This window comes from Pipra filicauda, unplaced genomic scaffold (assembly GCF_003945595.2).
Source record: "Pipra filicauda isolate LSUMZ 115617 unplaced genomic scaffold, ASM394559v2 scaffold520_size808073_pilon, whole genome shotgun sequence".
NCBI classification, from domain to species: Eukaryota; Metazoa; Chordata; class Aves; order Passeriformes; family Pipridae; genus Pipra; species Pipra filicauda.
Window position 1 is genome coordinate 374,345 of NW_024104666.1, and position 24,766 is coordinate 399,110.

General features: G+C 56.3%; 3 protein-coding genes across 4 annotated transcripts; 2 read left to right on the plus strand and 1 right to left on the minus strand.

The window, feature by feature from the left end:
- The first annotated feature begins 216 nt into the window (after positions 1-216).
- RNF215 (ring finger protein 215) lies at positions 217-4,879 on the plus strand. The gene is made up of 10 exons (XM_027737681.1): positions 217-492; positions 1,034-1,165; positions 1,933-2,004; positions 2,077-2,162; positions 2,899-2,953; positions 3,195-3,299; positions 3,382-3,498; positions 3,636-3,773; positions 3,993-4,095; positions 4,214-4,879. Exons 1-10 carry the CDS (start codon positions 217-219, stop codon positions 4,234-4,236), a joined length of 1,107 nt encoding a protein of 368 aa, XP_027593482.1. The 3' UTR covers positions 4,237-4,879.
- Positions 4,880-5,357: 478 nt separating this feature from the next.
- On the minus strand, positions 5,358-11,060 carry CCDC157 (coiled-coil domain containing 157). 2 transcript variants are annotated; one of them, XM_027737679.2, is made up of 10 exons: positions 10,551-11,060; positions 9,890-10,061; positions 8,719-9,307; positions 8,324-8,401; positions 7,361-7,551; positions 7,108-7,275; positions 6,480-6,648; positions 5,981-6,120; positions 5,667-5,728; positions 5,358-5,591 (listed from the first exon to the last, which is right to left on the minus strand). In XM_027737679.2, exons 1-10 carry the CDS (start codon positions 10,796-10,798, stop codon positions 5,381-5,383), a joined length of 2,028 nt encoding a protein of 675 aa, XP_027593480.2. In that variant the 5' UTR covers positions 10,799-11,060; the 3' UTR covers positions 5,358-5,380. The 2 variants fall into 2 exon arrangements, with proteins under 2 accessions (XP_027593480.2, XP_027593479.2); XM_027737678.2 differs by having other exon boundaries at positions 5,981-6,177.
- Positions 11,061-11,214: 154 nt separating this feature from the next.
- SF3A1 (splicing factor 3a subunit 1) lies at positions 11,215-24,514 on the plus strand. The gene is made up of 16 exons (XM_027737677.2): positions 11,215-11,445; positions 13,669-13,781; positions 14,903-15,107; positions 15,889-16,146; positions 16,540-16,614; positions 17,175-17,325; positions 17,729-17,922; positions 18,548-18,665; positions 18,766-18,951; positions 19,336-19,457; positions 19,591-19,833; positions 20,517-20,727; positions 21,430-21,584; positions 22,502-22,603; positions 22,783-22,854; positions 23,845-24,514. Exons 1-16 carry the CDS (start codon positions 11,380-11,382, stop codon positions 23,944-23,946), a joined length of 2,373 nt encoding a protein of 790 aa, XP_027593478.1. The 5' UTR covers positions 11,215-11,379; the 3' UTR covers positions 23,947-24,514.
- Positions 24,515-24,766: the final 252 nt, after the last annotated feature.

The window sequence follows — 24,766 nt, forward strand, 5'->3', positions numbered from 1 at the left end:
CTATCCCTATCCCTATCCCTATCCCCATCCCTATCCCCATCCCTATCCCGGTCCCATTCCCGGTTCGGTCTCTCGGGCTCCCCCTGCCCGCGGCGGGCGGCGCGGAGGGTCCTCCCCGCCAGCAGGGGGCGCTGGGGGCGGTGCGGCCATGGCGGCGGTGCGGGCGGTCCTCCCGTCCGGCAGGGGGCGGTGCGGCGCGGCGCGGGCGGTGCGGCCATGGCGGCGCTGCGGGCGGCCCTGCTCGCCCCGCTGCTGGCGCTGGGCCGGGCCGGGCCGGGCCCCGCCACCCCCGCAAGGGTCGAGGTGGCCGTGTCGGGGCCCAGGCCGGCGGGGCCGGAGCGGGACGGGGCCGGCGGCGAGGCCGCGGCGCCCGGCGGCTCGTACACGCTGCGTGGGGCCGTGCTGGGCGCGGGGGGAGGCGGGGCCGGGCCGGGCCGGGGGGGCCCGCGGGGGGAGCGGGAGGAGATGGAAATCCGCGGCCGCCTGGTGCTGGTGAGCGAGGGGGACCGGGAATGGGGCTGGGGGGGCGGGGGACACGGGCGAGGGACGGAGGGGGAGCGGTGGGTACTGGGGGGCACTGGGAGGCATTGGGGGACCAGTGGGCATTGGGGGGCAGTGGGCAGTGGAGAGAGGGGCTGTGGGGCCTGGGTGGGAAGGATGAAGGGGAGCAGTGGGAACTGAGGGGCACTGGGAGACACTGGGGGGCAGTGGGCATTGGCGGGAGTTAGTGATCAGTGTGCGAGGGAGGGGGATTGGTCTGAACTGGGGCAGTGGGCACGGGGGGTATCTTTGGGCACTGGGAGGGGAATGGGGAGTGTGGAGCAGTGGGAAGTGGAGGGCACTGGGAGGCACTGGGGGTTGGTGTGGAGGCCAGGGGCACTGGGGGACACTGAGCAGTGAGGGGGTGGGGTGCCCAGCAGAACAGGGGAGGTGCAGGCAGGGCCAGGCCCTGTCCCCTGTGCCACCCTGTGCTTTGGGGATGCCCAAAGCCTCTGTGTCCATCCCGGCTGTCCTGGTCCCTGCCGTGCCCCAGGTGGGTGAGGCAGAGCCGGAGCTGGGCAGTGCTGACAGCTGGATTGGGGTGGTGCCCGTGGGCACCGAGGAGCCGTCCGAGGGCCCCCGCGGGGCCAAGGAGGAGTCCTTTACCACCGCCGTTGTCACCAAGGTGACCTTCTGCTTGGCCCTGTCCCATCTGCCCATCTCTGTCCCCCCTGCCTGGTCCTGGTCCTCATTCTCTCTGCCCATCCCTGTCCCTTCTGCCGGCCCCTGTCCCTTCTGCCGGCCCCTGTCCCTTCTGCCGGCCCCTGTCCCCTCTGCCCATCCCTGTCCCCTCTGCCCCTTCCTTGTCCCCTCTGCCCATCCCTGTCCCCTCTGCTCGGCCCTGTCCCCTCTGCCCGTCCCTGTCCCCTCTGCCCCTTCCCTGTCCCCTCTGCCCGGTCCTGTCCCCTCTGCCCATCCCTGTCTCCTCTGCCCAGCCCTGTCCCCTCTGCCCATCCTTGTCCCCTCTGCCCGGTTCTGTCCCCTTTGCCCTTTCCCTGTCCCCTCCGCCTGGTCCTGTCCCCTCTGCCCATCCCTGTCACCTCTGCCAGCTCCTGTACTCTTTGCCCCTTCCCTGTCCCCTCTGCCCAGCTCTATCCCCTCTGCCCCTTCCCTATCCCCTCTGTCCATCCCTGTCCCCTCTGCCTGGCCCTAGTCCTTGTTCTCTCTGCCTGGCCCGGGGGCTGCTGTGGTATTGGTGGGTCACAAGCCTTCAGAGGTGTCACTTGGGGTGTCTCCTCAGCAGATGTTGGGGGTTCTGGCTTGTGCTTGGTGCCAGGGGGGTCCTTGACAGGGCCCTTTTGGGTCCCCTGTGACCTCAAAGAGGCATGGGGACAGGGGTTGGCAAGGGACACGCTGAGCTGCCCCCTGAGCGTGTCCCCACTGCCCCTGCAGATGAAGCGAGCCCTGGTGCTGGGGGCCTCGGCCCTGCTCATCCTAGCGCTGAACCAGAACGCCATCCGGGAGGTAGGGCAGTGCCACTGGGGGGCTGGGCCAGGGTCGGGCCCCCCTGATGGCTCTGCCCCCCTCCCCCTGCAGCTGGACGTGTCCCAGCTCCTCGCCAAGCCCGTCATCGTCATCCAGTCCTCCGACAACGTCACCAGGCTGCTGGGAGCGCTGCTGCGGTACGGGCTGGGCACTGCCTTTCCCTGCCCTATCCCTGCCTGGTCCCTTCCTATCCCTGCCTGGTCTCTGCCTTATCCCTGCCTGGTCCCTTCCCTATCCCTGCCTGGTCCCTTCCCTATTCCTGCCTGGTCCCTGCCTTGTCCCTGCCTGGTCCCCCACCCATCTGCGATCCCCAGGGGCTGCCCTGGGGATCTCTTACCCAGCATGTCACGTTTGCTGGGCTGGTGTTGCCTGCGCTGTGCCAGGCTGAGACACGTGTTTCCAGTGGGGGTTTGGGTCAGATCCAGCCCTTCCCCAGGGCTGGAGCCCTTCCATGGGTCCTCATATGGCAGCAGGTGTGACAGTGGCCTCAGCCGAGAGCTTTAGGACTCTCAGTACAAATTATCCAACCTGGCTGGTTCTCGGCATGGCACTGGCATCCCCCACCACTTCTGGGGGTGTTTGTCCTCACCAGCTGCAGCAGTGGGACCCCCTCGGTCATCCTGACATGTGGGACATTGGGATTGCTGCCTTGGAGTCATAGATGAGGAAACTGAGGCACAGGGCTGGGAGGAAGAGCCCTGGGCAGGGTCACTGAGGGCTGGGCATGGCTGGGGAGGGAGTGTCTCGCTGTTACCTCCTGTGTGTTCCTCTGTTTCCCCTGGTCCCCATCTGGGAAGGGGGTGCTCCCTGGCATTGTGGTCTGTGCCCAGATCCCGCTGTGCCCATGGAACTGACACTCCTTTTTGCTCACAGTGGGCTCCGGGCCACAGCAAAGATCACATACCAGGCGGTGCTGCTGGAGAACCTGGTATGTAGGTCCTTCCTCCTCCTCTCTCTCCCAGTGGGAGGGCAGGGCATGGCTGTGCCCAGCCAAACTTGCCCGATGCACAGGGAGCAGCTGCAGGGCGCAGTGCCCAGCCCCACAGTGTCACAGTGTCCCCGTGGGAGCGGGGCAGGTGGCAGTGCCACCGTTCCTCCTCCCGGAACATGTGTGCTCCCGTCACCGGACGCTGCCGTGGCCATCAGCAATGCTGTGTCCTGCCTTGCAGGGGGTGACCCTCACCCTGTGGTCCACGTGTGGCCTGTCCCGAGGGGGCCTCTACGGGGAGTGGCAGGGGGTCATCTGCCCCGGGGAGAGCAGCTCGCAGGTCCAGGTACGGCACTGGGGGGGTCCTGGTGGGGCCGGGAGCAGGGGGAGGTCTCCAGCTTAACCCCCCTGCCGTGCCATTCCCACAGAAGTACCTGCAGCAGCTGTGGAACACCATCCTGCTGATTGCCCTGCTACTCTGCACCGGGGTCATGGTGCAGGCACAACGCCAGTCGCGGCAGGACCTGTCAGAGCGGGATGCCGAGGTGGGAACGTCCCCACTGTGCCCTGTGCCTGGGGCAGTGGCACGCAGGCCTTCCCCTGCCCCCTGGCTCTGCCCCTGCCCCCTGGCTCTGCCCCTGCCCCTTGGCTCTGCCCCTGACCCCTGGCTCTGCCCTTGCAGCTGGACCTGAAGCAGCACATTCGGCAGCGGCTGTTGGCGCTGAAAACCCGGCGGTACCACCCTGGGAAGCCGCCGCGGAGCCGGGCCTGTGAGATCGATAGCTGTGCTGTGTGCTTGGACCAGTTCCACAAGAGCCAGGTGGGACTGGGGGGCCTGGAGCCTGCCCTGGGGGCACTGGTGCTGGTGCCACCCTGGGACGAGGTGTCCCTGCCGGGTCCAGCTGTGTCCCTGGCGGGTTCAGCTGTGTCCCTGCCAGGGTCTGGCTGTGTCCCTGCCGGGTCCAGCTGTGTCCCTGCCAGGGTCTGGCTGTGTCCCTGCTGGGTCCATTCACGTGTGCCCTCCCTTCCCTGCCGGCAGTGGCTGCGGGTGCTGCCCTGCTCCCACGAGTTCCACCGGGACTGTGTGGATCCCTGGCTCCTGCTGCAGCAGACCTGCCCTCTCTGCAAGCGCAACATCCTGGGTGAGAACTGCCATGGCACCTGGCCGGGACCCCTTGGTCACCCCGGGGCGTGGGCTGGGGAGCACTGAGAGCCCTCCAGGCTCCCTGTGCCATGGCTCTCCACCATTCTCCCTTGCAGGGAACTGCTGCACGGACAGCTAGCGGGCCTGAGGACACTCCAGGGACAGACCCACGGCCACTCTGGGGAGAGGGAGGGGACAGGGAGTGCCCAGTGAGTGGCACCTGCTGCCAGAGCTGGGTCAGTGTGGCTGTGCCACCACAGCGCCCGGACACCAGAGGGAAGGACTCGGGGCTCTCTGATGGGTGTGAGTAGAGGGGTGGGAGGTCCAGATGGGCAGTGCCGGATAGGGAAGCTACGGGGGCACCCATGGGTGTAACAGGGTAGGGGCTAGGGGCAGGGAGAGTCCTGACCCTGCCACCCTTGTCCTGCTCATGGGAATTTTTCTAAGTCTTGGGTTTTTTGTCTATTTGCTGGTGGCCATGGCAGGGTGGGCAGAGCCCAGCTGTGGCACCAGCCCCTCGGGGAGGTGGGGGACAGACCTGCCAGGGCTGGGGCTGGCAGGACTGCGGGGTGACCCATGGCCCTGCTGTGGGAGGGCAGGGGGCAAGGATGCTTTATTTACAGTAACTTATTAGAAAGGATGGCACGAGTCAGCTGCAGAGCCACCACTGGGCTCCTCTCACCCAACATGTGAGTGGGGACATGCCATGAGCCCTGCCTGGCTCCTGCCCCACAGGCTGCAGCGTGGCACGTGTCCATCCCTATTAAACACAGAGCAAGGACTGGCTGTGTGGCTTGTGTGGGGCTCATGGGGCAGCTGGGAGGTCATGGCCAGCCTGTGCCAGTGCCTCGGTAGTCCCCAGCCCCTCTGGGTGCTCATGGAGTGAGGAATGACTTTTCCAGGCTGTGGCTGTGCTGGTGGGCCGAGAGCGGCTGGGATTCCTTCATCCCAGCCCAGCTCTGCCTTCCTCTTCCAAGTGTGGCCACATCCCAGTCCCCTCTTGGGAATGGTTCCTGGCAGGAACTAACACACACAGTGCCCAGGCGTTGGCACGGGCAGGGCTGTGCTGGGGCCTCCAACAGCAGTGTAGCCAAGGGTGACTGAGCTCCAGCACCCAGGAACGTCCCTGGAGCAGCTCCACAAGGAACAGGCAGAGCCCGGGTTTCCCAAGGGAATGTGCATTCCTGACACACAAAGACCTGGTAACAAGATCCCCCTGGGCAGGGCAGGTGGCTGCTCATGGAACAGTTCATTTCCCTGTTAGAAGATCAGCTCATCAGTGTTTATTTGTGGTGGGTCCCCGTGTGGTGCAAGGGGGGGTCGAGCCCCAGGCGTCCCACTGGGAGCGACAGGCTGGGTCTGGCCTGGAATGTGGGCCCTGCCCGGAGCACCTTGGAGTGCTGGCTGCTGGGAACTCGATGCCAGGCCTTGTCCATGCATCCCAGCATCCCTCTGCTATCTCTGCTGTTGCTGCTGCCTCCCCTGCTGGGCCACCTGCAGTGGTGGGAGCAGTTAGAGAAGACGAAGAGCAGAGAAACTCCCAGCCCCTTTCTCTGGGCTCCTACTCACCCTGTGTCCTGCCCACTGGCCTTCTCTTGGAGCTGGGACCCCAGCTGGGCCTGTGGGATTAGCTGAGGCAGGGAAGAGAAGAGGGGGTGAAATTCCACATCTCCCCAGCATTCAGCTCCAGTGACAGCCCTCAGCCTCTGGCCTGGAGGTGTCACTGCTGGAACCGGCCCTGGGCACCTCAGGGCTGAGTGACCTCCCAGCAGCATGAGGATCCCAGCCTGGCCCTCCTGCGGTCCCCAGAGGATGTCTGGGGGCCATGGGGTGGTTTTGGGGTGCACAGCACCCACCCTCTCTGCCCCATGGCCCCAGCTCACCTTGAGCACGCCCTGCTGGGCAGCCGCCTTCACCTTGGCCAGCACAGCGCCCAGCCGCGCGTTCTCCCGCTCCAGCACCCCGATCCGGATGCTGTTGGCCTGGAGCTGATTCTCCATGTCCTCCGTCAAGTTCCCAGTGCCTGCAGGCAAAATCCAGCGGAGCTCAGCCTGCTCAGAGGTGTGGGCATCCCTCCTGCCTGCCAAGGAAAGGAGCCTGCCCCAGCCTGGGAGCACGGGCCAGCCTGGGAGGTGGCAGCTGGGACCCCAAACTCTGCAGGCAAATGTAGCTCTGCCATGTCCTGGTCCTGCTGTAATTCCTGGCCTGGAGGTGGGATGCATGGCACCCACATAGGGAAGCACGTTGGGACGGTCACAGCTTAGCACAGCCCAGGGCCTGAGCTCTTCCTGGATATCAGTGGGACAAATGGTGTGTCTGGGGCCAGCAGGATCCCCTGGGAGACCCCAAAGGCACTAGCCCAGGGTGTTTCTACTCCCTTACTCTCAAACTGCGCCTCAGTGGGGACATGGAGCTCAGGGAAGAACACCAGGAGCCTCTCCCGCTCCCTCAGCTCCTGCGCCTGCTCCTCCAGCCGGGACGTGTTTGTCTGCAGCTCCAGGATGGATTGCTCCAGGGCCAGCTTCTCCTGCTGCAGCGTGTCCAGCAGCTCCTGCGTGGCACAGTGGGGAGGAGGGGAGGTTTGCAGGATGAGGAATTCCATGGGAGCACTCAGACCTCCATGGAAAGCTCCCTCCCTTTCCTCATGTGATAAGGTTGTCCCATGAAGTTGAGAAAGGGACAGGAATAATGTGCAGGGGCTTGGCTCTAAGGTCCCTGTGTGACCTGGAAGCAGCAGCACTGAATATGTTTAGGAATGGGCACACTGGAGATGTGGGAGCAGCCTGAGGGTGTCCCTTTCTGCTGCCTTGGGTGTGGGAAAAATCAGTGGAGACCTGTCTGCAAGAGGCTCAGGGAGAGTCCTGGGAGGGATGACCATGTGCCAATGTCACCATGTCACCCAGAGTGCCCCTCCTGGAAAGCTCTGGCTGTGGGTGTGGGTCAGGGCACCGTGTGGCTCTGGACATGCCCGTGGCACAGCTGTGTCCCACACCTGGCTACCAGCTCTCACCTGCTGCGCCTGGAGCTGTTTCCCACTCTGCTCCCGGCTCTGCTCCAGCTGCTCCTCCAGCCGGGCCTTGTCTTCCTTGGCCTCTTCCAGGCTGTTCTGCAGCTCCTCCCGCTCCCGGTCCAGCCTGTCAAGCTGCTGCAGCAGGAGCTTCTGCTTGGCCTGCAGGGACTGTGGGGGTGGGTGAGGTTGTGTGGGGCTGTGGCACCCGCTCCCCCCTGCCCTGACACCGGGGACAGCTCCGGGCCGGCAGTACCTCCTCGTGCAGCAGCACACTCTGCACTCGGACCTTCTCCTTCTCCAGCTCCAAGCTGGTGGCACTCAGCTCCTGCTCCAGGCTGTCCCGCTGGCCTGTGAGCATCTGCACCTTCTCCTCCAGCTCCAGCATCTGGCTCCGGGCCACCATGGTGGTCCTCATCTCCTCCAGCAAGGTGGCCTTGGTGAGCTCTGGGGAGACACAGCAGCTGTGGCCCAGGCTGGGCAGGGGGGGGAACAAGTGGAAGGTCCACAAAGATGCTGCCAGGGCTGGAGCCCCTCTGCTCTGGAGCCAGGCTGGGAGAGCTGGGGGGGTTCACCTGGACAAGAGAAGGCTCCAGGGAGAGCCGAGAGCCCCTTGCAGGGCCTAAAGGGGCTCCAGGAGAGCTGGAGAGGGACTGGGGACAAGGGATGGAGGGACAAGACAAGGGGGAATGGCTTCCCACTGCCAGAGGGCAGGGATAGATGGGAGATTGGGAAGGAATTGTTGGCTGTGAGGGTGGGGAGGCCCTGGCCCAGGTTGTCCAGAGAAGCTGTGGCTGCCCCTGGATCCCTGGAAGTGTCCAAGGCCAGGTTGGAGGGGGCTTGGAGCAACCTGGGCTAGTGGAAGGTATTGCACTGAATTGCAGTGGAAGGGGTTGCATCTGAATGGGCTTTAAGGTCCTTCCAACCCAAAGCATTCCATGATTCTATGATTTAGGGGTCCCCAATGCCCTGCACAGGTCCTGGCAAGGGGGGGAAGGTCTGACAGGACAGTTGTGACCCCCCCAAATCTCCACTAGCAGCAGCCCATTCTGCACTGGGTGATGTTGGGGCGCTGCTGTGAAGGTGGTCCTTCCTCTGCCCATCCCTACCAGCTCTACAGCCTCATCTGGGTGCACTGGGGGCTACGTGGGTGTGAAATACCGTAAGAGGGACAAGGGTGGGGGAAATGTGCATGCTGGGTGACCCTGGGGGTCCTCACCGAGCTCCTGCAGAGCTGCCTGCTTCACCTCCAGCTCCTCCTTCAGGGTGGAGAGTCGCCCCTCCAGCAGAGCCACTCCTAAATCAGCAAAAAGAACCCCTCCAATTAATCAGCTCCTCAAAAAAACTAAAGTGAAGCAGAAAACAGGCCCACCAAAGTTTTTTCATCCAGTGATTGTGTTGTGCTGCAGCAGGGAGGAGGCAGTGACAGGACATGGACAACCAGCTCCTGCTGCCTGGGATTATGCTCACAGCAGGGAAAATCCCCCAGCACCTACAAAAATCCATGGCAAAAGCCCTGCTCCTGGTGGTGGGGCCCAAATTTGCCCATGAACTCTGTGCTTCTCCTGCACATACCCCCAGGCCTGGGAGGGAATGCTGGGAACAGCTCTGTACCTGTCCTTAGATCATCCTTATCCTGCTCCAGCCTGGCCACAGCCTCCGAATGCTCCTTGTCCTTGGCTTTCAGGCTCTGCTCTGCCTTCCTCTGCTGCTGCACTTGGGTCTCCCGCTCCACTTGCAGCTTCCGGGAAAAGTCCTCCACCTGTTTCCTCAGCTCCTCCTTCTGTTTCCCCACCTCTTCCAGCTCAGCCTTCACCGGGTTCAGCTGCTGCAGCAGCTCCTGGAGGTGTTTGTTGATCCGGGAGAGATCCTTGCTCTGCTCTGCGGCCCAGTAGCTCAGCTCTGTCGCAGAGAGGCTCCTTCTCCCTGTGCTGTCCTCCAGCACCCCCTGGAATTTGCTGAGGGCCGAGGGGATGTTCTGGCTCTGGCAGAGGCTGATGATGGCTCTGCCCACCTCCTGCAGGCTAGCCTGGGCGCTGGAGCAGCTGTCACAGGAGCCCAGGGGGCACCCCGAGGTCTGTGTGGGGACACTGCGGGTGCCCTGGGCCAGGCTGGGGCCAGCCCTGGGCTGAGAGCTGCCCGAATTGCCCAGAGAGTGAGGAGGAGATTGCTGTGTGGGGATCTCCTTCCTGCAATCCTTGTCCTGAGGGAGAGAGCACAGAACAGGACCAGTGCCCAGATCGAACTGGAAACGATCCATAAGAGCCCAAATCTGAGGTGTGAGCTGTGGGAATGGGACAGCAGTGCAGCCAAGGGACAGTGACCAAGGGGCAGCCTCAGCAGCAGAAGCTGCTCCCCACCTCCCCTTCTTGTGACCATCCCTTCTTTCCCACTCCCCATGCTGTCTCCTTGGTATGCCACATGGATTATTGTGAGACTTCTCCACAAGAAAGAACTTTTTTGGGAAAATAAAATGCAGGGGAGGGACATGGTGTTTTTACCCCCAGTTATTTCACTGATTTGAAGCAGCTCAGCCCCTCACTGGGGTCGGCTGAACTGCAGCATTCTGGCAGGAGGAGAATATTTTCCAAGCTACAGAGGCAGCCAAGCTCACCCATCCCGAGATCCTGGTGGAGGATGGATCCAGCAGCACGGCTGGGAGTAGGGGAGGGCACAGTGTGGGACAGACGTGACACACAGGTCAGCACTCAAAGGGTTGGAGGACAGGATGTCCCAGAGAAGGACCACGGTCCAAATCCCAGGGGGGTGACCCCAGATGTCTCACCTGGTGCTGGAGCTGCTGGCAGAAGGCCCCCAGTCTCAGCATGGTGCTCCAGAACCTCCTGGCCGTGAGCCCTGCGGACATGCAGGGCCCTGGGCCCCGCGCCGGCGGCACCGCACGCCCGCACAGCACCATCTCCGCGTAGCCCGTGAAGCTCTGCAGCAGCAGCAGGAGCCTGTCCCAGCAGGAGAACACGGCTTGGAGCCACAGGGATCAGAAATAGGAGCTGGGAGAGGTTGTTGGCCCCCTCCCCATCCCCTGCACAAAGCCAGTGTGGTGCAGGAGGGTGGGATCGGTGCTCCCGGGACCTTCCCCCCACGGCCGAGATCACTCCATGGAGCAGCATTTGGTGGGATCAAAGTCAGGCTGTGCACACTGGCTGTGATTAGGCTCTCTCTAAAGTTTTGGGACACCAATCCTAATTTTTAGGGCCAGTAGCTGTGAGGGAATGGCTCATCTTTTAAACCTCAGTCTCCTCCAGCTGAACAAGCCAAGTGCCCTCAGTTTCTCCTCAAGGCCCTTCACCATCCTCCCAGCCCTCCTTTGGACACAGCTTTATGTCCTTCTTGTACCGAGGTGCCCAAAGCTGGCCCCAGGACTCGGCTGAGCTCAGCAGGTTGGACCCACACCCCCCTTCCCTCTGGGGTGCTCAGAGCTGTCTCACCTGTCTATGAGCAGCTCCAGCAGCACCACGTGTGAGTGCTGGCTGAACTCGGGCTCGCTCTCGCTGTGCCTGTACCGCTGCAGCAGCAGCGACACGTCCAGGTCGCAGGACACCTTGTCAGGGAACTTCCATGACGGGAAGCGCACGGCGCCGGCCCGGGAGGTCACGTCGGCAATGGCAGCCTGCAGGTCCTGCAGGTCGGCCCGCAGGCTCTCCATGCAGCCGCGGTGGCCCAGCAGGTGCGCCATGGTGGGCGGTGGGACACGGGCTGGGAACCACGGGGCCACCAGGCCAGAGTGCTGAGGGGTCACTGGGTGTGCGACAGAGGGAACGCTCTACCGGGACAGCCCGCTGGAAAGGGACTGGCACGGTGTTACCGGGCCCGGGGGGCTTCAGGAGGGCGGGGGAAGCAGAGGGAACCGGGAGGAAACAGGGTGAACGGCGGAGAGGAGGGGCCGGGCCGGGCTAGGCCGCGGCGTCCCGGCCCTGTTGCCATGGTAACCTCCCCCCCGCCCCGCAGTGGTACGCGCCTGCTCTGTGTGGGCTCCCCCCGCGGGGGCCGCTCATGGTACGGCCCACGGCGCGCGCGCTGTGTCGTCTCCCTCTGCACTCCCGGCACTGTGCGCCCCCTGGCGGCCGCGCGTCACTTCCGCTGCGCACGCGCAGCGCGGGGCCCGCGGCCGCCATTTCGCCCGTGTCGGTGCCGGTGTCGCGACAGGGCCTGGACGGTCCCGGCAGATCCCGATCGGCTCCCGATAGACCCTGATCGATCCTCGGCTGTCCCTGATCGGCCCCGCAGTGAAGCGCCCCCGCCTTGCCCAGCAGCACCATGCCGGCCGGACCCGTGCAGGCCGTACCGCCGGCGCAGCCCGCGCCCCCCGCCGAGAGCAAACCGGTGCGGCAATGGGGAGCTGTGAGGGGATGGGGGGCCGTGAGGGGATGGGGTATGGGGGGGGTAAAACAGGGCGGACCGCGGGTGTTTCGGGTCTGGCCCCTCGCGCTGACCCCTCGGTGCGGGTGTGGGGGAGGCGGGAGTTCTGCCCTGTGCGTGGCTGGTTCGGAGGGGATTGACGCCCCCCGAGCCCTCAGGTGAGACTCCTCCTGCAGAGCTGCCTCCAGCCTGGGATCCCAGCACAGAAAGGACGTGGAGAGAGTCCAGAGGAGGCCCCGGAGATGCTGCCAGGGCTGGAGCCCCTCTGCTCTGGAGCCAGGCTGGGAGAGCTGGGGAGGTTCACCTGGAGAAGAGAAGGCTCCAGGGAGAGCTGAGAGCCCCTTGCAGGGCCTGAAGGGGCTCCAGGAGAGCTGGAGAGGGACTGGGGACAAGGGATGGAGGGACAGGACACAGGGAATGGCTTCCCACTGCCAGAGGGCAGGGAGAGATTGGATACTGGAAAGGAATCTTTCCCTGTGAGGTTGTGGAGGTCCTGGCCCAGGTTGCCCAGAGAAGCTGTGGGTGCCCCATCCCTGGAAGTGCCCAAGACCAGTTTGGACGGGGCTTGGAGCAACCTGGGCTAGTGGAAGGTGTCCCTGCCCATGGCAGGAGGTGGATGAGATGGGCTTTGAAGTCCTTTCCAACCCAAAGCATTCCAGGATTCCTCACTAGGCAGCTCCATCCTGCTGAGCCGGGTGGGTGCTGAGCCCTCTCCTGGCAGAGCCCCAGGGCTGTGATTGTGATGGGTGTGGAGGGTCACCAGGAGCTCTGGGAGCAGCCCACAGAAGGATTAAATGTCCAAGGAAGCATGGCATTCCTGTGTGTCCCAGTAGTCTCCTGGATCCTTTCTGTCTTGTCCTTACTCATATTCTTCCCACCTTTCCTGAAATGGGAATACAGCTCCCATGCAGCTGGAGCTGCTGTCCCGACCCTCACACAGCAGCATCAGCCCTCGTGGAGATGGAGAGGGAGCTGATCCCACTGAAAACCTTGGATGATTGGGTGTATTAACACATTTAGGAGGAAAATTGTGGCTTCCCCCCAAAAAAACCCTGTGAGTTTCATGCACAGACGTTACCAAGGCAACTCAGCATCTCAAGTGTGGTGCTGCCTGATCCTTCAGCTCCTCAGGATCATGTTCTGGGGGAGTGGGAATGAAAACTAAAAATATTCATGGTACCCTTCTCTTTAAACACTTTTATTAAGGTCATATTTCATGGAATCATGGAATGCTTTGGGTTGGAAAGGACTTTAAAGCCCATCTCATCCACCCCCTACCATGAGCAGGGACACCACCTGCTATCCCAGGTTGCTCCAAGCCTTGTCCTGCCTGGCCCTGGATACTCCCAGGGATCAGTTTGACTTGGGATTGTTTTTCCCCTTGGAGTCCCCATAGATTTGGCAGAGCTGGGAGCTTTACTGGGATTTTAAGTTTTCCCTGACTGTCCCTGTTAGGATTATAAAAGTTTCCCATAGACCTGTCCTGACTTATAACAGCTTTTCTTGGAAAGCTGCTTGGTGAGGAAAGGAGCAACATTCTTTAGTATCCTGCAGCCTCTGGTTTTACTGGAATAGAAAGCCATCCACAGGGAGGGTTCTGGGGTTTTAGTTTGGATCCTCCTGTAATATCAGTGAGAAAAACACCCTGCAGAGCTTTTCTCTATGAAACTGCTTCTGATGCAACCACAGTAGGATTAAAAACTGTGTTTTATTTAACGTGGACTTAATCACTCGGGTTTTACTTCCTTGTAGTCCCACACACCTCTAGGAATATTCAGAACTTCCACACCTGGTTAGGAATGCTGAGATATTCCAGGACGTGTTATTAGAGCCCCTTTAAATATTTGCTAAGCTACTCAGGGTTGAGGCTGAGATGGTAAAAATGCCCTGAGGAATTGTTTTGATTTCCATGGGGGGCCTCCCTTGTTGTCCTCCTGTCCCTGTCCCTGCAGTGGGTGTCCCTGACAGGCAGACAAATGTCTCCCACCCTGAAAAACCAAGGAATTAATTAGTAGGATGGATGATTCGGGCTGTTCAGCCAAATCTTGTGTCAGGAAGAATTCAGTGCCTGGGAGGCTGAGAAGGAGGAGGATGGATAAATGGCCCTGTGTTCCCTTGGGATTGCTGTTTGGAATGCCTAATTCTGACACCCCTTCACCTTTTGTAATGAAATAATTTTTATTACAGCCAGAAGAGGAGCCTAAAGAGGAAGCAGCACCAGCCAAGCCTGTGGTGGGAATTATTTACCCTCCTCCAGAGGTCAGGAATATTGTGGACAAGACTGCCAGCTTTGTAGCCAGGTAAATGACACTGATCTGGTGATTCCAGGGATTTTCATTCTTCTCCTCTTCAGGGCAGCTCCAGGAGCTGAAACAGGTCACAGTCCTGTGGTTTTATGTGAAGGATTGTAAGGTTTGAGTCTGGACCAGTGAGACTGGAAAAGAAACAACAAAATTCTACTGAAGAGGTGTAAGACACACTAGATAAACTGGTAGTAAATGAATAAAATTCTTGTTGAAATGTGCAGTGTGTGCTGCAATAACCAGTAATAGTGCCTGTTCTGATTGATCTGAGGAGGAGAACAAATCCCAGCTGGAAAGGGAAGCCTTGGTGATGTAGCCAAGAGGAGTCATGGCTGCGTTTTAGTGCTGAAATGTGGTGGCTGTTGTGAGTTTAAGAGAATCACTAAATGCTGCTCTAGTCAAAGACACTTATTGTGTAACTCATCTCTCAAATGCTGCCAAGGAGTGTTGGCTTCCTCTGAGGATAAGGAAGGGACTGTGTTTATCCTTGGGGATTGTAAAGAGGAGGAGGTGGAGTGTCTAAACAAGACTGGGAGGTATCCAGGGAATATGAAGAGAAACACACTGTGGCAGCAGTGAATTTTCCCAAACTGCCCTAAAATAAACAACTCATGCTTTGGGTGGGAGGAGTGGATGGCACCTGGACTGGGGCTCTCCTAAATGTAGCACTCCAGGGTGGTCAGTCCCTGTACAGCCTCATGGTTACCAGTTTTTTTTCCTTATATGATCTTTCTGGAACTGAAATTAGTCTTAAAAACTTGTTAGTAGAGCAAATAAAATTAGTTTAGTAAGTAACTTGTGAACTTCATCCGGTCAGTCCAGGAAATGGCCTTTGTGTGCAGCCAGGTGAGATTGTGGGACACTTGTGAGTGTGAGTTTTTAACTGCCTTAAGGAATATTCACATTAGAGACAAAATTAGGAGGACAAATGCTTTTAAGTTGTGTGTATCCAGCTGGCTGCTGTGTTAGGTGTGAGTTCCTGAGGGATAAACTCCTCCCACGTGCAGACAAAACTCTCTGCTGAGGGGCTGATGCCTCAACACGTCTCACTCTGAAAGAGACATTTCCACTTGAGTTGATGCCCATTCATTTTAACAATTTCTCTTCTTCATCCCCAGAAATGGGCCAGAATTTGAAGCCCGAATTCGTCAGAATGAGATAAATAACCCGAAGTTCAACTTCCTGAACCCCAACGACCCCTACCATGCCTACTACCGGCACAAGGTCAGCGAGTTCAAGGAGGGCAAGGCCCAGGAGCCCTCAGCTGCCATCCCCAAGGTCATGCAGCAGCAGCAGAGTGCCCAGCAGCAGCTCCCACAGAAGGTGAGTGTTCCTTCCAGCACTGTGGTGAAGAACTTGGCTGCTGAGGGGCGTTGGCACAGCCTGGGGTTGAGCAGGAGGCCTGAAAGTCAAGAAGGAGGAGTTGGTTATGCATTTGCCAAAAAGACAGTAGTGAGAGGCTTGGAGTTGAGCATCTGGGGCTTTGTTGTGATGCAGATGCGCATCCCCCAGGTGCTGGTAACTCAGAATTGTGTTTGAAAAAGCTAATATATAATTGGTCCGTTTTAATTACTGTGTATTGACTGGTACAGTGCTTACACTAGTGATCACTTGGGCTGGATGTGTTTAGGTCTCTTGCCAGAGGCATCCCTTGCAGTTCAGTTTGGGCTTGTTGCACACACTGTTTTGTAGAAGCATTTCCTGCCTGAAGGATCAAGTTCCCCTTAAAAGATGAAGTACAAAACACTGCTCATCTCGTTCAGCTGTGCCTTTATATGTCCTGGGTGGGAAAAGGGTACGGACTGAATCCAAGGCTTGGCATGGCCAGCAGCCAACACTGTGTGGTTCTGGTGATCCTGGAGGGTTAAAGTGAAGTCCTGGTGGTTTCCAGTTTTGTTTGCTGTTGGAACAACCTTTTTTCTATAATATAAATACAGGTGGCCAGATAGACCCTGTGGTACTGATTTTTCTCATCCATGCAGCTGCCAGGATATCTTGACTGGTGTTGCTTTCCTGCAGCAGCTGAAGGAAAAATGGGTTCTCCTGAGTGTTTTCGAATGGTTCCTTGCAGGAATTCACTGAGCTGTGTCCGTTCCCTCTGCAGGTGCAGGCCCAGGTGATCCAGGAGACGGTGGTTCCGAAGGAGCCGCCCCCGGAGTTCGAGTTCATCGCGGACCCTCCGTCCATCTCCGCCTTCGACCTGGATGTGGTGAAGCTCACGGCGCAGTTCGTGGCTCGGAATGGCCGCCAGTTCCTCACTCAGCTCATGCAGAAGGAGCAGAGGAACTACCAGTTTGATTTCCTTCGCCCCCAGCACAGCCTCTTCAACTACTTCACCAAGCTGGTGGAGCAGTACACAAAGGTAGGTCCTGGCAGGACCTACCACAGCAGGAGTGGTTTTGGAAGGCTGCTGAAGCCCTTGAAACCAGCCAGGCGAGAAGTCCATCCTTTAAATCGCACCCTTCAGAGGGTATTATGCTGAGCACAGCGGGGTGTCACCTAAATGTGCCACACACTATTGTAATATAAGTAAAAATTGTGGGGTTTTAAATATAGAGGATAATTGGAAGGCCACGAGTGAGTATTTTTAAGTGCAGGGATGAGCAGTAAGTAATGAGAGGGCTGCAGTAGAATAAATGGGACATAGCCTTGGGGGTCTGCTGGTATTTTTAGCAGTGTGGAGAGAGAATAATTGCTTTGAAGGAGGCTTTGGCACAAAGAATTGTTACCAACTGTTGTGCAAAATATGTTTCAGATCTTGATCCCACCGAAGGGTTTACTCCTCAAGCTCAAGAAGGAGGCCGAAAATCCCAAGGAAGTCCTAGATCAGGTATTCCAGGAAAAATCTGCAAAATTGCTGAAGCGTTTTGGTTATGTTTTGAATTTTTTCTCTTTGCATGTTTTTGGCTTCCTAGCAGCAAATACAAATATACAGAGAATAAAATGGATGTGTCACTTGCTGTCACTTGAGTACAGGGGACTCAGACTTATAAACTACCAGCTAGTGTTGGTATTGGGGGTAGTTTTTGGCAGCACAGGGATACTGCACAACTTCCTCTCCAAGTGGTTACAAGTAAAATCATGGAATATCCTGAGCTGGATCATCCAGTCCAACTCCTGGCCCTGCACAGACACCCCAACAATCCCACCCTGTGCCTGAGAGTGTTGTCCAAACCCTCCTGGAGCTCTGGCAGCCTTGGGGCTGTGCCCACTGCCCTGGGGAGCCTGGGCAGTGCCCAGCCACCCTCGGGGAAGAACCTTTCCCTGATACCCAATCTGACCCTGCCCTGGCACAGCTCCAACTGTTCTTCATTTCATTTGCAATCCATAGGGAGTTGGCTGTGCTGGTTCCTGTCTGACACTGTGTGTGCTCTGTGTCTGCTCCCGCAGGTGTATTACAGAGTGGAGTGGGCCAAGTTCCAGGAGCGAGAAAGGAAGAAGGAAGAGGAGGAGAAGGAGAAGGAACGTGTTGCTTATGCCCAGATTGATTGGCATGACTTTGTGGTTGTGGAAACAGTTGACTTCCAGCCCAATGAGCAAGGTACTGATGTTGAGCATTGTAATCTCTATGGAACTCAGGGGACATGTCCTGAAGTGCCATTTTTAGACAGACACTGGGTTTTACAGCCTTTTATCCTTCAGGAATGAAGGGAAAAGCCTTACAGTGACAGTTTGCAGAGTTGTTGTTTTTCTCTAGTGTGTCCACTTCTCCACTTCCACCAGGACAGCAGAGCTTGTCCCACTGCCTAATAGTGTTACCATGTCTAAGTCACTTCATGTGTCGTGTGGGCGTTGGTCTGTGTAGACTCACCTTCCCTTCTATAGGCCTTGGCTCCCAGGGATTTTGATGCCACTGCTTTTCATTCAAGAAACTGGTATTTTTGTCTGTTTATAGAGCACAGGAATGAGATAGAGAAACAGAAGCTCTATTTTCTGCATTGTAGGGAATTTCCCTCCTCCCACCACTCCGGAAGAGTTGGGAGCTCGAATCCTGATCCAAGAGCGTTATGAGAAGTTTGGGGAAAGTGAGGAGGTAGAGATGGAGGTGGAGTCAGATGAGGAAGATGAAAAGCAGGAGAAAACAGATGAGCCCCCAGCGCAGCTGGATCAGGACACACAAGTGCAGGATATGGATGAGGTAACGGACCAGTGGAACCAGCATTGCTTTTGTCCCCCACAGTTTGTGTGGTTTGGGATGCTCTTCACTCGCACTGTAAGAAGTTCTTCAGTTTCTTGAGGAAATGAAATTTCCCTCGGATGAAACGTCAAAACAACCTGCTTCTGCTGGAATATGGGTTTTTCTTAATGTTTTCCATGACAATACAAGTGCCAAGAGAGAAATCCAGTAATTTTGTCACCCAGTGGTGTGGATTTTATATTTCTCTGATTAAGTCTCTTCAGGCTTTTTCTGCCCAGAACCTGGAACATTGAAAGATGACTCGTTTCAGACTCTGCCCACTGTAAACTGTTTTTCTGGTAACAGGGAACAAGAGTGTGGTTAACCATAAGCCCCTGCTTGCCAGGCTGTCGCAATGTGGAAGCTGAGGAGTATTTGCTTCCTCTTCTGGGTCTGCTGAATTTCTGGATCGTGGTTATCCAGAGGAACCACTGCTATAGGTGTCCAGAGCCAAAATGGGCTCCATTGCTTTGAAGCTGCATGATCTGTTCTCCCAGCGCTGCGTAGGATTTTATACCTCTCAGATCTTGTCCGTGAGTATTTGACTGCTGGAACTTGGTTATGATTTTGTTTTCTTTTAAATAAGGGGTCAGATGATGAAGATGAAGGTCAGAAGGTTCCTCCTCCTCCAGAAACCCCGATGCCACCCCCTCTTCCTCCCACGCCGGATCAGGTCATTGTGCGGAAGGATTATGATCCCAAAGGTAAATCCATCTAACGGGAAAAAACCCCTTTATTTCTTCCTGAATAATCACAAACCGTTTGTTTCTGCACTGCACCAACACTGTGGTTTTGCTTTCCTAGCCTCAAAACCATTACCACCCGCCCCGGCTCCGGATGAGTATCTGGTTTCTCCCATCACTGGAGAGAAAATTCCGGCCAGTAAAATGCAGGAGCACATGAGGATCGGCCTCCTGGATCCGCGGTGGCTGGAGCAGCGCGACAGATCCATCCGGGAGAAGCAGAGTGATGACGAGGTCTATGCCCCAGGTCAGCCTGAGCATTGATTGACACGGTTTGCTGGGTGAGGGCTGTGAGCACAGCCCCTCTCTGCCCCCGGGCCCCACTGACAGGGACAATCTGAACTGATTGGGGTGTCTTTAATGAGCTGATTAATTGAATACATTTGTCATTAGTACATTGAAGCCTTCTATAAAGTTAAACAGAAATAGCTGTTGCGGGCCAGGATCTTTTTAAAAAAGAAGAAAGGAGCCAGGAGTTGGACTTTAATGTTCGTTGTGGGTCCTTTCCAAGTGACCATAAAAAGAACAGCACTCAGCTATTAGGTACCAAATAATTGAAAGATCAGTAGCAGAGGCTTGATCTATTTGATTATATCTCTTGAGATAAGAATTGCTGTTTCTTTTCTCTCAGGTTTGGATATTGAAAGCAGCCTGAAGCAGCTGGCAGAGCGCCGTACTGATATCTTCGGTGTAGAAGAGACTGCCATTGGTAAAAAGATTGGTGAAGAGGAAATCCAGAAACCAGAGGAAAAGGTAGAGTAGGAACTGGGTTTTTTAACAGGTCCCTGTGTTGTGAATGCTCAGAGTTCTTGCTGTCAAGCTGCTCCCTGGATTTCTTTGCAGTCTGACCAGACTGGGGTTATTCTGATTTGTTTTATCCTCTCAGGTGACCTGGGATGGCCACTCGGGCAGCATGGCCCGCACACAACAGGCTGCTCAGGCCAATATCACTCTCCAAGAGCAAATTGAGGCCATTCACAAGGCCAAGGGCCTGGTGCCAGAGGATGACAGCAAGGAGAAGATCGGGCCCAGCAAACCCAACGAGATCCCCCAGCCACCCCCTCCTTCCTCAGCCTCCAATCCCCCCGCCAGCGCTCAGCCCATCACGTCCGTGCCTCGTCCACCCACCGTGAGTGTTTGGGCTTCCAGAAGCCAATTACTGGGGCTGTAGTTAATTAGGAGGGAGCCCTGAGGAAGGCCAGGGGTTGTAACAGCAGGGGGTTGGCATGGAAGAGGATTTTGTGGGAAGTTCATGGTTTAAAAGTAGTTTGGAAACATTACAGGAACCTTAGTGAACACAATGTTAAAAATGGAAAATAATCCTTAGGTTTTTTTATCCTTAGAGGTATCAAAAAGACCTGGATCAGTTGGGCAGGGGAGAAACCTGGGCACTGGGATCTTGGAGGAAGAGAGGGCTAACAAAGGACGGGTGGGAGCCTTTGTAGGTGTAAAGTGGTACAGGACAAAAGCAGCTCCAGGTAAGAAACATTCACAGGTGACTCGCTGCCCATGTTCCTGCCCCAAGGGATCTGCAATGTGACTCCCAAATAGCAATTTTAAAAAAGAAACAAAGTGCCTCGAGGTCTGATCCTGGAGTGGGGAGGGAAGGAGGAACCGTTTAATCTGTTAATGAGGCTTCTGTGCCTGTTCAGGACAGCTTGGGCTGCCCATATGGTGGGGCCACTAAGGCTCCCAGCAAGTCTGTGGCCAGCAGAACCTGTGGCCTGTTCCCCTGGATAATTGAATCAGGACTGTGGCCAGCACTGGGTGTTCCTTCAGTACCTGCTGAGGAAGTTCCCCCTCTCTCCCCAGATGCCCCCTCCTGTCCGTGCTGCCGTGGTCTCTGCAGTTCCAGTCATGCCTCGGCCCCCGATGCCGTCCGTGGTCCGGCTGCCTCCGGGCTCCGTCATAGCCGCCCCAATGCCCCCCATCATCCACACCCCCCGGATCAACGTGGTGCCCATGCCCCCCTCTGCTCCCCCCATCATGAGCCCCCGCCCGCCCCCCATGATTGTACCGACAGGTCAGTGACTTCTGCTTTTCCTGGGTAATTGTCAGATCGTTCCTTTAGAATGGGCTTGGAGGGGTTTTCCTTCTGTGCCCTGATACTGGTGTGCAGCTGGGATTGTGACATTAGGGGTTTTGGGGTGTTTGGTATGGCTTATCTGGTATTGCTTTTGGGCTCGAGGCTCCTCCTGCACCATGAAATACAGGGAGTTATGTGTCCCCTGGGAGCCTGCCCGGGTGAAAATTAAGAATCCAGGGTAAAGAGGAGCTGCCAGCACCCCAGTGGGTATTAGAGCTCCTCACAGAAGCTGCTGCTGCAGGAGCAAAAGCTGTTTTCTGGCCCCTTCCCTCATTAGGTGCTTTGAAGTTAGAAAGCACAATGCAAAAAGCAATTCTTCCTTTTTTTCTTCTTCTTTTCTTTCCTAACTGGAGGAGCTGGCACCACTGCATGCCAAACTGAGAGCGTGTTCTTTTTTTTGCAAGATCTGCAGGAAGCTCTCATGCCTTGTTATCTTTTCCTGGACTGCTTCCCAATATGAGATCTCCAAATGTTTGAAGTTTGCATGTTTTGCTGTGGGTTGTAACTTCCTCCATGTATTGTGGCATTTATTTTCAGCCTCTGCTGCTCTGCTAAAAGCATTTTCTGTGTGAGGGGGTGTTTGCTGTGTGCTCAGTGGGTGACTGTGGGTTGTGCTGTGTCCCCCCCGTCCCATTCCAGCGTTTGTCCCTGCGCCTCCCGTGGCTCCGGTTCCGTCCCCGGCGCCGATGCCTCCCGTTCACCCCCCACCACCCATGGAGGATGAGCCAGTCTCCAAGAAACTGAAGAGTGAGGATAGCCTGATTCCAGAGGAGGAATTCCTGCGCAGGAACAAGGTACACACGTGTGGGGCAGAGCCCTGACCCCCCTGGGCTGTTCTGCTTTGCCCAGAGGGGCTGTAAAGTCAACTCCCTGCACAGAGAGGGGCTGATGTGCAAAAATACCTGGCAAGGCAGGGACTTCCTGAGGTGGCTCCTTCCTTCTGTCATTCCTGAGCAAATCAAACTCCTTTGTATCTTACTGGGAAGAGTTGAGTGGGATAGTGCTCTTCTGTAATTAAGGGCAGTGAGAGGCAGGTTATAATGTAAAGAAGAACTAAAGCTGCTAATAAGCTTTTAAGGAGAGGAGGGCTAAGCTGGAGATGCAATGAGATTAGAGTATCAATGCCAGTATGATAGTAGAGTGATGTGGTGTATTCCATAACAAGGTGAGCTAAATGTGAGGCTGAATTCCTTCTTTCCTGTTGCAAGAGGAGTTTTAAGTCCTTTAAGAAGGGCTGTATGGTTTTCCTGGGCATATTTAAACTAAAAGAGGAGAGATTTAGATGGGATATTGGGTGGGAAGGAATTGGGCTAGTGGAAGGTGTCCCTGCCCATGGCAGGGGGTGGGAATGAGATGAGCTTTAAGGTCCTTTCCAGCCCAAAGCAGTCTGGGATTCTGTGATTCTGTGTGCACAGAGAAGTTGTCTCCTGTTTAATGCTTCACACATTCACTCTATGATACTGTGAGTGCATGTGATGCTCAGTGAATGGCACAGAAAAGTAAGGACTAAGGAGAGAAATCCAACTCAATGTTTTATTTTGGGAGCAGTGGAGTAACTTTCTCAGAGCTGAAGCAAATACATTGCAGTGTGTTTACCAAGAAGCTGAGATATGTGAGTAGTTTGGGGAATAAACACTGAGTGTGGTGCTCTGTTATCACAGCCCTGAGCTCTGTGCCTGTGAGAGACATTAATTATCTGTGTTTCCCACAGGGCCCAGTCACGGTCAAAGTCCAGGTTCCCAACATGCAGGACAAGACGGAATGGAAGCTGAACGGCCAAGTGCTGGTGTTCACCCTGCCCCTCTCAGACCAGGCACGTAGCTCATTAACCTGCCCTGCTCCCTGTGCTCCCTGTGGGAGCAGCAGGTGCCCTGCTTGGCAGGGTGGGAGCTCTGCCTGCTCCCAGCTCCAGCCCTGTGGGGCTGCGTGGCTGGGGAGCAGGAATGGCTGTGCAGCAGGACACAAGCACTGAGAGCCCTTTGCTGTCCCCAGGTGTCTGTTATAAAGGTTAAGATCCATGAGGCCACGGGGATGCCAGCTGGGAAGCAGAAGCTGCAGTATGAGGTGGGTATAAGCCCTTCAGATTCTGTTTGTTACCTCAGTGCTCTCTCACACACAAAACTTCCTACAAAGAAAAATCTCAATGTACAATTTAATGCACGCTGGGAATAGCAGAGGGAATGTTTTTCCTGCCTGCACAGCACACCTGGTGACAGGACTGCTTCCTGTTACAGCAGGACAGGCCTTCAGTAGGTGACATCAGCAGATCTTCACGTTGTTGCTGCTGCACATGAGTCCTCCAAGCTTGATGTGGCTTTCTCTGAAACAAGCCTGTTGTTTTATTAGGGTTTTTGTGACATTTAGCTGCAGCAGCCTGCTCCCACAGCTCTGCCGTGTGCTCTGGGAGGTGGGCGAGTCTTGGAACTGTGGCAGCTCTGAGCAGGCTCTCTCCAAAACATGGCAGGGAAGAGCTCACTCTCTCTCTCTCTCTCTCTCTCTTCTCCTCTCGAGGCTGGCGCTGTCAGAAAGGCCTCGTTCCTTTTTAATGACTTGTTTCCAGTCATGCATGTGCCCAGGCAGGCACAACCTGCTGCCTAAGCAGTGAACTTTGTGCACTTATCTCCTCAAGAGTTCATCTGTGGGCAGATACTCTGTTAACCCTTAACGAGAAAGGAAGCTGAGCTGGTTATTTTTAAGGAAAAAAAAAAAAAGATGTGGGGAGTAGAGCCTGAGTAACTTCACTTGTGGGACTTCTTATCTCTGTGTTGTAGGAGCCACATTGTCTGTGTTGGCTGTGCTCATGCATTGTTCCACTGGTCTAGTAGAAGGTGTCCCTGCCCATGGAAGGTCCCTTCCAACCCAAATCATTCCAGGATTTTGTACCTGCCTCCTCCAGTGTCCATCCTGGACACCGGGATCTCTCCAGGGCCTTCAGAACCTGCAGTGTTCTGTTCCAAGCATATAACCAGGAAGGCTCCATCTGGGTGGGATTTTTTGGGAAAGGTTGCTGCTCTGACTTCTTTTTGGTGTTTTTTTCCTTTTCCCCTCCCCCAGGGCATCTTCATCAAGGATTCCAACTCCCTGGCTTATTACAACATGACGAGTGGCTCTCTGATTCACCTGGCACTCAAAGAGAGAGGGGGCAGGAAGAAATAGGAGCCGTGGAGCGCTGAGATGTAACGTGTCCATGTTGTAACCCTGACCCTTCCAATCCTTTTCCCACTCCAGCCTTTTCAGGACTGCCCCTACTGCCCCCAGCTCTAGTTTGAACCCCAGTTCAGGTTGTTGCTGAGGGAGGGGAAGCTGATGGAGCCCTGAACTGTGTCTGTGTAGTGAGTAGTGTGTAGTGATCGATGCTTTGCTCGAGTGCCAGCTCTCCCTTGAATCCCCTCGGGAAGCAACATCAAGGTCATGCCCAGCTTAGTCTAGATCCATCTTTGAGGGATTTACACAGGCCAGAAGCATCATCTGTCTGCCCTCAGCACTCGCTGCTTCATTTAACCTCCTGCTAATTGAAAACTTCTTCTCCACACACTCACTAAACTCCTTGTTCTTGTTCTTTCCCTGTCTCGAGTCTTGCGCTGACCCTGACTTGGGAATTTTTCCTCCCTCGGCTTTACTGTGCGTGGCTGTTCTGTGATAAAGGAGATCTGGGTCTGCTCTGGACAGCCTGTGATTTGTTTTAATAATAAACATGCAGCTCTCCCTGCTTGGATTTAGGGTTTTTAATGGAGATGTGCCTGGTTTCGGAGCACTCGGATGGGGAAATACGTTGGGATTTGTAATTAAGCAGTTTACGATAGGAAATCCTCTTATTTTCTAGGAAAAGCTGCAAAAAAAGGGGTTTGTTGAAGTTTCTGTGGTCTTTCTCAGTCATTCCTGAAGGAATGTGCGTGAGGTGGGAAAAATACTCTGAACTTAGCAAGAATTTTATTGGAAAAAGTGATTTACACTTATATCCTGCAGCTGGAATCTC

Excerpts from the sequence above, each read along its gene's own strand:
- RNF215 (XM_027737681.1), top strand. The coding sequence starts at position 217 with ATGGCGGCGCTGCGGGCGGCCCTGCTCGCCCCGCTGCTGGCGCTGGGC. Across the intron at positions 2,954-3,194 it reads CGGTGCTGCTGGAGAACCTG|GGGGTGACCCTCACCCTGTG; the intron begins GTATGTAGGTCC and ends CCTGCCTTGCAG. Across the intron at positions 3,499-3,635 it reads TGTCAGAGCGGGATGCCGAG|CTGGACCTGAAGCAGCACAT; the intron begins GTGGGAACGTCC and ends CTGCCCTTGCAG.
- CCDC157 (XM_027737678.2), bottom strand. The coding sequence starts at position 10,798 with ATGGCGCACCTGCTGGGCCACCGCGGCTGCATGGAGAGCCTGCGGGCC. Across the intron at positions 9,308-9,889 it reads GCCAGCAGCTCCAGCACCAG|GACAAGGATTGCAGGAAGGA; the intron begins GTGAGACATCTG and ends TCTCTCCCTCAG. Across the intron at positions 5,729-5,980 it reads CCCAGCAGGGCGTGCTCAAG|CTAATCCCACAGGCCCAGCT; the intron begins GTGAGCTGGGGC and ends TCCCTGCCTCAG.
- SF3A1 (XM_027737677.2), top strand. The coding sequence starts at position 11,380 with ATGCCGGCCGGACCCGTGCAGGCCGTACCGCCGGCGCAGCCCGCGCCC. Across the intron at positions 13,782-14,902 it reads ACTGCCAGCTTTGTAGCCAG|AAATGGGCCAGAATTTGAAG; the intron begins GTAAATGACACT and ends CTTCATCCCCAG. Across the intron at positions 21,585-22,501 it reads AATTCCTGCGCAGGAACAAG|GGCCCAGTCACGGTCAAAGT; the intron begins GTACACACGTGT and ends TGTTTCCCACAG.